Source organism: Akebia trifoliata, chromosome 3 (assembly GCF_017979445.1).
Source record: "Akebia trifoliata isolate Shusen 1 chromosome 3, ASM1797944v1, whole genome shotgun sequence".
NCBI classification, from domain to species: Eukaryota; Viridiplantae; Streptophyta; class Magnoliopsida; order Ranunculales; family Lardizabalaceae; genus Akebia; species Akebia trifoliata.
This window is the reverse complement of record NC_141377.1, coordinates 38,730,872-38,743,695: the sequence shown is the minus strand read 5'-3', so window position 1 is coordinate 38,743,695 and position 12,824 is coordinate 38,730,872. Positions and strand designations below refer to the sequence as shown.

The window sequence follows — 12,824 nt, the reverse complement described above, 5'->3', positions numbered from 1 at the left end:
AAAGAATTTTTTTTTTTTTCGTCTTGAATGTCAAGTCAAGGGCTTGGACCCATAGACCATAGTTGAGATGGTTGATATATTGCAATGCAACTTTAAGGTGGTTGGTTCAAGTATGGCTTTCCATGTAAAATAAAGGGTATAAATTATAAAAGTCGTAATATCTCACCATTTTCTCTTCGTACCAACACGCATGGAGGGGTGAAAATAGATATCCATTAAATGGGTATCGAACTGGAACCATATTCAGAACCGATGGTTATCTGGATCAGGGGCGGATTTAGAGTGGGGGCTGTGGGGCCAATTGCCCCCACAAGAGTTTTCAAATTCTATGGATTAATGTACTATTGTGATAGATTTTAGCGGTGGATAAAAAATTTACTATTATTGTCCTCACAAAAAAATTTTCCAATCTTAATTGCCCCCACAACTATTTTTTTTACTCTTAATTGCTCCCACAATTTTTTTTTTCTACTCTTGATTGCCCCCACATGAGCAAAATCCTAGCTCCGCCCCTGATCTGGATCCTTTTTTATTGGAAGCGATTAGAATGGGGTCTCTTAGAACCTAACTGATTGAGAATCGAAACTGATAGGAACCAAGAAGGCATCGATCACTGTGAAACATTTAGTCCAGTTTTTAAACCATGCATTATTCGTATTATTCTAAGTATTACCTTGTCTAATGGTTGGCCCTCCGTCAATTGGCCGTTCAAAATGCCTTTCCTCACAGCATTCTTGATGAGGAGGTGTATACAAAACAACCTCCTGGATTCACTGATTTTCACTTCCCTACTCTGTTTGTCAATTACATGAGTCCCTTATGGTATTAAACAGGCACCGATAGTTTGGTATCATCAGCTCAATTTTTTTCTTCAGAATGTTGGCTTTATTGATTTTCTATCAAATCCACACCTTAATTTACTATTTTTATGCTTGTCTACATTGATGACATCATCATCATCACTTGGTCCAACATGGATTGCATTCAGGATCTTAGCTCACGGCTACCATCCACTTTTTCCATTAAGGATCTCGGCCATTTGAATTACTTTTTGGGTATTGAGGCACATCGTAGTATAACCAGCTTATTCTACCGTCAATGAAATTGTATAGTTGATCTGTTGCGAAAAATTAAAATCTTATTATGAAACAATGTATCGATTAGGAGAAAAATTGAAACGGTTTCGATCAAAACATTATGAGACATTTCAAAATATTTTGAGATATTCTAAAACATTCAATCTTTTGACATACTCAATGTCTTACTTCTTTCCGATCTCGACTGAAAATGGAATGTTCCTTCTAAATGGCACAAACTTTGAATCACGCATGACTTTCACGGCATAAACTTTAGACCTTTTAGATATTTAACTATTTAATCAATCTTGTGAACGATAACTCAATTTGAACTAGTACATTTTTTTAGCACACAAAGCGGCTTTCAAAATTTGCATCCACGGAAAATTAGTTGGGGTGAGTTTATGAAGTGGGACAATTAAAGAAAATAATTAACTTTTATTAAGTTGGATGATCGTCACACCAGGAATCTTAATAGGATTTCTATAAAAAGTTTTGATCAACCAAATTATATGTAAAAAAAAAAAAATTTATTTTAATTAGAAAGAACTTACTAGAGATATTTATTGATCTAATTGGTTGATATTTCCAACTTAGAAAACCTTAATTTATATTAGATCTAAATAAATATACTAGATATCATACACAAAACGTGGAGCCGTGGAAGGGTATGTCTAAATCACCCTATTATAATTAAGGTGCCACCAGTGCAAATATGTATATATATATTTGTCGCTATAATTAAAGCGAAAAATGTTGGAGCAGCCATTGACATCATTAGCAATAATTTAATGCATTTTCCCCATTTAAATTCATTGGTGGATGTATACAAAAACATCACCATATTTATTCGTCTGGGCCAATTTAAAAACACATAATTTATTGAGAATAGACTCCGTGAATATTTAATGATAAAAATAATAATGTTATGAATACGTTAATTTAGCCAAAGTTTAATGGAAGAATGAGATTCGTTCAAATTTCTAGGATAAAGACTTTAATGACGATGATGATTAATAAGTTAATTGATTTAGATGAGATAGACATAGACCCATTGTTGTATTATATCTACATCTAAAACAATGGCTTTTGTCCACACACACACACCAAAAAAAAAAAATGGTTTTGTTTCTAGATTGTGACCTTAATTTTAAAGTATCATACTTTGAATCACTTACCTCTTTGATTTTCAATATATTAATCTCATCAGACCATTGAAAGGAAATGTAGATCAGCACGAAAAATCAATTTAAGTCAAAAGATGTGATATTAATTGTATGATAGTTGTCAACAACAATAGTCTCATTAATCCAATAAGCACCAAAGCCATTGATGTCTTTCTTGAGTGACAACCGCCTCAATACTGTTATATATATATGTGGGTCCCGTTCAACACCAAACATTTTGGCCAACATTTTAGCCAATCATTTTTGTCCTACATGGGTTAGAAGTTTTGGAATGGGCTGATTTTTTGTGAGGATAATCTCTACAGTGAGGAGATCATCCTCACCAAAAATCAGCCCATTCCAAAACTTCTAACCTTATTTGAAAAATTGTTGACCGTCCATTTTTTGTAAATCATTTTTGATGGGGTTAGAAGTTTTGGAATGGGCTGATTTTTGGTGATGATGATCTCTATGGTGAGGAGATCATCATCACCAAAAATCAGCCCATTCCAAAACTTCTAACCCATGTTTTCAGCACCCTACACTTTACCTTATGCTTTACCAAACGTGTTTTGTCCTACATGGGTTAGAAGTTTTGGAATAGGCTGATTTTTGGTGAGGAAGATCTCCTCACCATAGAGATCATTCTCACCAAAAATCAGCCTATTCTAAAACTTCTAATCCATGTAAGACAAAACATGTTTGGTAGGGTGGCGAACAGGACCCACATATATATATATATATATATATAGGGAAATGTTCAGCAACAAACATTTTTCAAAACATGGGTTAGAGGTTTTGGAATGGGCTGATTTTTGGTGAGGATGGTCTCTACGGTAAGGAGATCATCATCACCAAAAATCAGCCCATTCCAAAACTTCTAACCCCATCAAAAATGGTTTACAAAAAATAGACGGTCCACGATTTTTCAACTTGTAAACTGGGGCTAGAAGTTTTGAAATGAGCTGATTTTTTGTGAGGATGATCTCCTCACCATAGAGATCATCCTCACCAAAAATCAGCCCATTCCAAAACCTCTAACCCATGTTTTGAAAAATGTTTTGCCAAAATGTTTGTTGCTGAACGGGACCCATATATATATATATATATATATATATATATATAAGGAAATGTTCAGCACCCTAAGTTTTACCACACACTTTAACAAACGTTTTTTGTCCTACATGGGTTAGAAATTTTGGAATGAGCTGATTTTTGGTGAGGATGATCTCTATGATTAGAAGATCATCCTCCCCAAAAATCAGCCCATTCCGAAATGTTTAGCCCCATGTTTACACGTTGAAAAATCATGGACCGTCCATTTTTTGTATATCAATTTTGATGGGATTAGAAGTTTTGGAATGAGCTGATTTTTGGTGAGGATGATCTCCTCACCATAGAGATCATCCTCACCAAAAATCAGCTCATTCCGAAACTTCTAACCCATGTAAGACAAAACGTGTTTGTTAAAGTGTGTGGTAAAACTTAGGGTGCCGAACGGGACCCATATATATATATGGGAAATGTTCAGCACCCTAAGTTTTACCACACACTTTAACAAACGTTTTTTGTCCTACATGGGTTAGAAGTTTTGGAATGGGCTGATTTTTGGCGAGGATGATCTCTATGATTAGAAGATCATCCTCCCCAAAAATCAGCCCATTCCGAAATGTTTAGCCCCATGTTTACAAGTTGAAAAATCGTGGACCGTCCATTTTTTGTAAATCATTTTTGATAGGGTTAGAAGTTTTGGAATGAGCTGATTTTTGGTGAGGATGATCTCCTCACCATAGAGATCATCCTCACCAAAAATCAGCCCATTCCAAAACTTCTAACCCATGTAGGACAAAACACGTTTGTTAAAGTGTGGTAAAACTTAGGGTGCCGAACGGGACCCTATATATATAGGGTCACGTTATTACGACCTCCTTTGCGACCCCCTTTGCGACACACCTTTTTGTCTTATATGGGCAAAAATGTTTGGAATGGGCTGATTTTTTGTGAGGATGATCTCTATGGTGAGGGGATCATCCTGGCAAAAAATCATCCCATTCCAAAACTTCTAACCCCATCAAAATTGATTTACAAAAATTGGACGGTCTATAATTTTTCAACAAAAATCGGACGGTCTAGAAGTTTTGGAATGGGCTGATTTTTTGCCAGGATGATCCCCTCACCATAGAGATCATCCTCACAAAAAATCAGCCCATTCCAAACATTTTTTCCCATATAAGACAAAAAGGTGTGTCGCAAAGGGGGTCGTAATAACGCTGTTCATATATATATATATATATATATATATATATATATATGGGTCCCTTTCAGCAACAAACATTTTGACAAACATTTTGGCAAAACATTTTTCAAAACATGAGTTAGAGGTTTTGGAATGGGCTGATTTTTGGTGAGGATGATCTCTACGGTGAGGAGATCATCCTCACCAAAAATCAGCCCATTCCAAAACTTCTAGCCCCATGTTTACAAGTTGAAAAATCGTGGACCGTCCATTTTTTGTAAATCATTTTTGATGGGTTAGAAGTTTTGGAATGGGCTGATTTTTGGAGATGATGATCTCCTCACCGTAGAGATCATCCTCACCAAAAATCAGCCCATTCCAAAACTTCTAACCCATGTTTTGAAAAATGTTTTGCCAAAATGTTTGTTGCTGAACATTTCCCTATATATATATATATATATATATATATATATATATATATATATATATATATATATATATATATATATACATCTCGCAGGTGTCAAGTAGCTAGAATTTATAGAAACATTATTTGGCGTTGGACTTGATCACAAATGGAGATTTTTGTCAACCTATTTTCCAATCATGTACACACCATGGGGATTTTGTCACCCTCATCGATCATTGTTTTATCTTAGGATTAGGGATGAAGAACATTGTTTTAGAACTTGGCATTTCATCTTATCTCGTCCACCACCAATTCTAAGTTGACACGTCCAATTAATCTCATCTAAGATGAGAAAAATCCTTTTAACTCAGTTTATAAGTATTTATTAAAAAAATATTTATTTGTAAATAACTATAATATTTTCATAAACATAAATTGTATTAAAAGATTAATAATCAAAATAAATTACATAAATATTTTAATCACTATTTTAATAAAAAATACAAAATTCAGTTTGACTCGGAAAAATTTTATTGACTCAGCCAATTGTGGCATTGTGGAAGATGTTCATCTCACTCATTCTTGAATAATAACGAGCTGACTCAGGTAACGATCGTCCATTTCATCAAATTTGATGATTTCAGCAGGAAAATGAGCTGGATTTCATCAAAAAATTTACAGTTGGGTATCTAATATATAGGTCCCAGCCAACTGATCAATTGCTTTTATTTGGGGCTGAATTTCTCTCCCCCAACCTATATTGATCGAGGGAAGATTTTCTAGTAAGAAAATCATTATTGTTAAAAAAAATGAAAAATTACTTAAAAGACCATGACTAAAGGAGTTCTTTCTATTTAATTCCTAAGTTTTAGAACCACTATCTTAATAGTCTATTAGTAAAACTTTCCTTTCTAATCATTCTTTGAATAGTTGACCTCACGTCACACATGTATCACCATTGAATCCTCTAGCAAGTTTGAACTCACCACTTTCATCCAATAAAATTTGATTTTCTTTTCATCCTATTCAAGTTTCGAAGACTCCATTCTATCAGAAATTATTTACAAAGGTAGAACAAATCATTTTCTCGGATTTTTTCAAGCATTTTTAAGACATGTAAAAGACTAGAATTTTAACTTCTTTTTTTTCGATTTTGCATGAAAATCGATTAAGGATGGTTCTTTTGGTTTAAAATATTCTAGACAAGTCGTTATCTCAAATTTTTAGTCGATCTTTCCATGTATTTTAGTCGGAAAAACTCGAGAAATGGAAATGAGTGAATTTTATTAGTGTCGAATTCGTCACTTTTTATTGTTGACAATAAAAAATGTCGAATTTAACAATAAAAAGTGATGAACTCAACAATAAAAGTTGTGAGTTCGACAATAAATAAAAAGTGGTGAGCTCGCTAATAATGAGTGACCATTAAGAAATCAAATAGTTACTAAATGGATTATAAAGCTACCATCCAAAACTTAGGTACGATTTTGAAAGAAATTCTTGTCAAGGTCCTTAAAGTAATTATCCCTTAAAAATAACTTAAATTAATTAACCAAATTATAAATATGAAATATAAATTATCATTAAAATATAAATATTTGTAACACTGATTTGCGCACATCAAGCCCAAAGATCTCGAAGGAGATCTCTCTAGAATAGCAAACTTTATCTTAAAGATCCCAATTCCGTTTAGGATCCTAGTAATCAGAGGATTCTCTGGAATCATATCCCGTGAAAAGAAGAATCCCTGATTCAAAAGAAAGATCTATAAATAACAAAATTAACACTGGCTTAAAGATCTTTTGGCCGATTAAGAGTTCAATCAATAATAATCATTATTCTTCTACAATTCTAACTTAAGCGTCGAAGAGTTTTTTGTAGGTACCACACCAGTAATAAGGAGGTGAAAGGAGCGACTTCGTGATCAGTGGGGCAAAGTACATCAACACCTTCACTAGAATTTGACCCCACAATGCCTTTTTCTCAAAATAGAGTATTACTCGAGGAAAATCAATGGTTTTATGTACACTCAAGTGCTGCTTGGAGTGTTATTTCAAGTAATAACTGTAGGTTTTGCATAAATGTTCCATGTTTTGGAAGTGAGTGGTGGTTTGAGTGACCTCATGTCGCACATCTTGATGTAAAAGATTGAACCTTGTATCAAGATGTGCAATATGAGGTCCAATCTTGAGGTCACTTCAGCATTATTCTTTGGAAATTAAAATAAACAGTGAGTTGGAATGGAATTTCGTCAAAAGTTGATCGTGTTTTGGAAATTTTCTCTATTTAAAATCTATTAGATTACTATCAGAAAGTTGGGGTTGAGATTTCTTATCCAAAAGTTGGGGTTGAGATTTCTTATAAGAAAGTTGGGGTTGAGAGGACCTTTCCCTTTTAATTAATCAGAAAATTATCCACGAAAGTATTTACATGTTACATTGTCCAGTAAAATTTTCGCTTGCTCTTGAGGAATATCGTTAGTACCATGGCCTACACAAAACAAAGTCCCATAAGTACCCAATTGGGCTAGTCTATAAGCCGGCACCAAAGCTCTTCGTCACTATAAATAGGAGTCATTTTTGCCAAGGGACTTTCCACAACCATATTTACACTTCCCTCATATAGTAAAAAATGCGGTCTGTATTGGCTGAGAAGCCTCACGCGGTTATCATCCCATACCCAGCGCAGGGGCACATAACTCCCATGCTCAAACTAGCAAAATTCCTTCATCTTAGAGGCTTTCACATCACCTATGTGAACACCGAGTTCAATCACAGACGCCTATTAAATTCTCAAGGTTCCGAGTTCAATAAGGTTTTGAATGATTTCCGATTTGAAACCATACCCGATGGACTTCCACCATCACGTTCCGATGCCACCCAAGATATTCCAACACTATGCTACTCTATAAGGAAGAATTTCTTGGCTCCATTCCGCGACCTCTTAATGAAGCTTAATGATTCATCTGATGTTCCTAATGTCACTTGCATAGTGTCAGATGGCCACATGAGCTTCACACTACAAGCTGCGGAAGAGCTTGATATTCCGGAGGTAGTGTTCTTTACAACTAGTGCATGTGGTCTCATGTGCTACTTTTACTTCTCCGAGCTCATCAAGAGAGGCTATGTACCACTTAAAGGTATACCTGATCACCTTTTTTCTAGTCTTATCAGATTACGCTCGTCAGACAGACATGATCCCGACTAGTATTACCGGATTTTCTAATAAAGCTGGTTCGGTTCGAATAGGTCTGATATATTTGAAAGAAAAATTACCAAAATAATATTGATTTTATTTTTTATTGTCAAAATAATAGTATTTTTTTTCAAAAATTACCGAAAACAATTTAAAACACTAGACTGTCTAACGTTTTCAGAAATCGTTGTATTGTCCCCAATTTTAGCTATCAATCTTTATAGTCCTCTACATAAATTGTTGTACTGTCAAGTGATTTTATAAAAACGTTGCACAATCTAATGATTTATATATAGTTATTGTTCTGAAACAAGGTGGGAAACTAAAACGTTGAACAGTCCAACAATTTCAGAAAATGTTGGGACTGTCCAAAGTTTTTAAAAGGCTTTGTATATTTTTTTGAAAAATTACTATTTTCAAGTAAGAAATAATAAAAAAAATCAACATTGTTTTCATAACTTATCAATAGTTACTACAGAGTTGATCGTTCAACCTTCGAACTGATTGCCCTTCGTGTTTCTATGAGTGATTTTTTGCTCACAGCCCAGCACCCGACTGACATATGGCGCAAATGACATAAACAATTGAGAGGAAATTTCTCTCCTGGCCACTGTGAAAAAACGAAATTTCTTGATTAAATCACCTTGGGACATTCAAAAACATGATCCAATACCACAGTGTTGCATAGGACGAAATTCCATGAATTTTAAATAATAATAATAATAATTTTAAAATAGTTATTTTTTTACTGTTAAATTTTAATTTTAAATTTGAGTGCTCGATAGCCGTCCATTTTCAACACATTGGATCAAGCTGGAAAAAACTTTCACTTTTAGGATTTTTTTTAATGAAATCTTGAAGACTGTGTGGTGTTCGATTACCATTTTTTTTTTCTATGAACAGAATTTATATAAAAAGAAAGAAAGAATACAAGAGAGGGGGGGGGGGGGGGGGGGGGGGCCTAATTTACAACGCAAAAGGAATAGGAAAAGGAATTCAAAAAATGAAGAGAAGCACTTGCTAAGGCATCAGCTGTACTGTTTCCTTCTCTTCAAACATGATTCACCTCCCAAGTAATCATAGAGAGGGACCTTCGATTACCAGTATGATGATGCATGTAGCCAGCGCCCCCCCACCCCACCCCACCCCGACCCTTTTTAAAATTTAAATTCATGGGCAGAGGATGTACGGGCAAGAGAGAGAATTTTCTCTCTATTGCTTATGTCATCCGTGCCATATGTCAGTCGGGTGTTGGGCTGTGAGCAAAAAACTCCGTGATATGTAGTCAGAGAGGGGGCCTTTAACCCCAGCTTATCAATCAAAATAAGAAAAATCACTCATGTTTCTTTGGGCCATATGAATTGTCACGTTGGTAAAAATGACACCACAACCAAATGGTTAAAAAAATGCTTGTTCCCAACAAAATAAAATGGGAGTTCATATAATTTTATGCTCGACATTCATGTGGCACAGTGGCAGCTAGTCGTGTTTTTTTTTTTTTTTGGTGTCAAATGGACATGCAGTCCATATAGATAGGTGCTCCTTCAAGTTGCATAACTCTTAATAGCTCAGAAAATTACCAACTTGCATAACTCTTAATAGTTATTATCATCTTGTAGAAAATATGAATTTTATTGAGATTGTTGAATGATTCTTACAAAAGCCCTAGTAGGGTATTTATAGACATTACATCAACCAAGATATATGAAAACTACCTAATATAAATATTCTAGAATATCCCAATTGATATATTCTAAATATCAATATATATTCTAGAATATCCTTCATCACAACCTTCCATTTGTGATGAGATACACTAACAATGATACAGTGTATCTCATGTATCTTAATACAGTGCATCTTATTCTCTAACATCCTCCTGCAATTGCATGGTCCTTTGAAAAAGGAATATGCAATTGATTTTGTTGAATAATTGCTTGATCTCATTAATAGATATGTTCATTGATCGTCAAAGTGTCAATCGTGCTTGCTGATGGTCACCATTTGTCTATGAAGTTCATCACTATCGCATCCCGCTCTTTTTGAGTCTGTCAGAGCCGGTGGTTTATTAGACCAAATCTGTCATGATCTCTTCCAAAAGCATAAAAAGTAGGATTGTGCCATTTAAATGAAAAAACTCTCGTTGGAGAGATTGTATATAGGAAAAAAAAAATGAGATCATGTAACATGAATGTGTGAAATTGGGAGATTTGTAAAGATATAGAAGGAGTTGTGATTTTTATTGGAAAAACAAAAAACCTAGAATAATAGAAAAGAAGAAAGTAAAAGATATCTAGATCCGAAACATAAAGAAAGACGGTATTTTTATTGAAAAAATACTAATAACATAACAAAATAATTAAGGTTCGACGATGGGGCTACCATGATCGATGTGCTCAGTGGAGCTTGAGATCTGATACCATGTAGAAAATATGAATTTTATTGAGATTCTTAGATGATTCTTACAAAAGCCCTAGTAAGGTATTTATAGACATTACATCAACCAAGATATATGAAAACTACCTAATATAAATATTCTAGAATATCCCAATTGATATATTCTAAATATCAATATATATTCTAGAATATCCTTCATCACAACCTTCCATTTGTGATGAGATACACTAACAATAATACAGTGTATCTCATGTATCTTAATACAGTGCATCTTATTCTCTAACACATCTTACATGCAGATGAGAGCTACTTGACCAATGGTTATCTTGACACCATAATCGACTGGATACCAGGGATGAAAGGAATCCGGCTAAGGGATCTTTCATCTTATGTGAAAACACTGGATCCGGACGACATCATGATCAACTTCAACATGGAACAAGCCAAGAACAGTATGAAGGCCAAGGGCCTCATACTTAACACTTTCGACGATTTAGAGCACGAAGTCTTAGAAGATTTTCGATCCAAGTTCGATCAAGTCTACACCATAGGTCCTTTACAATTGCTCAATTGTCAACTGCACGAAAGTGAATTGAAATCAATTGGATCAAATTTGTGGAAAGAAGATATGCAGTGCCTCGAGTGGTTGAATAAGAGAGACCCTAACTCAGTCGTTTATGTTAATTTTGGAAGCATTACAGTTATGACACTCCAACAGTTGAGCGAATTTGCATGGGGGCTCGCTAATAGCAAGGTTCCCTTCTTATGGATTATTCGACCAGATCTAGTCCCTGGTGAGTCGGCAATCCTATCGGAAGAATTCATTGAGGAGACTCGAGAGAGAGGACTACTAGCAAGTTGGTGTCCTCAAGAGCAAGTACTATCCCATCATTCGGTCGGAGGGTTCTTAACGCATAACGGGTGGAATTCAACACTAGAAAGCATATCAGAGGGGGTACCTATGATATGTTGGCCATTCTTCGCAGAGCAACAAATGAATTGTCGATATGCATGCACCCATTGGGGCATTGGTATGGAGATCAACAGCGATGTCAAAAGAGATGAAATTGAGAGGCTTATTAGGGAATTAATGGAGGGTGACAAAGGGTGGGAGATGAGAAAGAAGGCCATGGAGTGGAAGGAGAAAGCACAAATGTCCATTAAAGAAGGAGGAACTTCTTATGTGAACTTGGAGAGGCTGGTGAAGGATTTGCTTCTTTAGGAAGAATGTTTTTTTTTTCTTCTTGAATGTCAAGTCAAGGGCTTGGATCCATAGACCATAGTTGAGATGGTTGATAAATTGCAATGCAACTTTAAGGTGGTTGGTTCAAGTACAGCTTTCCATGTAAAATAAAGGGTATAAATTATAAAAGCCGTAATATTAAACCATTTTCTCTTCGTACCAACACGCATGGAGGGGTGAAAATAGATATCCATTGAATGAGTATCTAACTGGAACCATATTCAGAACCGATGGTTGTCTGGATCGCTTTTTATTGGAAGCGATTAGAATGGGGTCTCTTAGAACCTAACTGATAGAAACCAAGAAGACATCGATCACAGTGAAACATTTAGTCCAGTTGTTAAATCATGCATTATTCATACTATTCTAAGCATTACCTTGTCCAATGGTTGGCCCTAGCTCCATCAATTGGCCGTTCAAAATGCCTTTCTTCACGGCATTCTTGATGAGGAGGTGTATACGAAACAATCTCCCGGATTCACTGATTTTCACTTCCCTACTCATGTTTGTCGATTACACAAGTCCCTTATGGTATTAAATAGGCACCGAGAGCTTGGTATCATCAGCTCAATTTTTTTCTTCAGAATGTTGGCTTTATTGATTCCAAAGCAGATAACTTCTTATCTATCAAATCCACACCTTAGTTTACAATTTTTATGCTTGTGTACATTGATGACATCATCATCACTGGGTCCAACATGGATTGCACTCAGGATCTTAGCTCACGGCTACAATCCACTTTTTCCATTGAGGATCTCGGCCCTTTGAATTACTTTTTGGGTATTGAGGCACAGCGTAGTATAACCAGCTTATTCCACCGTCAATGAAAGTATATAGTTGATCTGTTGCGAAAAATTAAAATCTTATTATGAAACAATGTATCATTTAGGAGATAAATTGAAACGGTTTCGATCAAAACATTATGAGACATTTCAAAATATTTTGAGATATTCTAAAACATTCAATCTTTTGACGTACTCAATATCTTATTTCTTTCCGATCTCGACTGAAAATGGAATGTTCCTTCTAAATGGCACAAACTTTGAATCACGCATGAATTTCACGACATAAATTTTAGACCTTTTAGATATTTAACTATTTA

The 12,824-nt window shown here is 35.0% G+C and overlaps 1 protein-coding gene across 1 annotated transcript; it reads left to right on the top strand.

The window, feature by feature from the left end:
* The first annotated feature begins 7,331 nt into the window (after nucleotides 1-7,331).
* Nucleotides 7,332-11,810, top strand: LOC147406819 (7-deoxyloganetin glucosyltransferase-like). The gene is made up of 2 exons (XM_086435059.1): nucleotides 7,332-8,026; nucleotides 10,779-11,810. The coding sequence occupies exons 1-2, from the start codon at nucleotides 7,519-7,521 to the stop codon at nucleotides 11,699-11,701; spliced, it is 1,431 nt and encodes a 476-aa protein (XP_086291185.1). The 5' UTR covers nucleotides 7,332-7,518; the 3' UTR covers nucleotides 11,702-11,810.
* The last annotated feature ends 1,014 nt before the right edge of the window (nucleotides 11,811-12,824 follow it).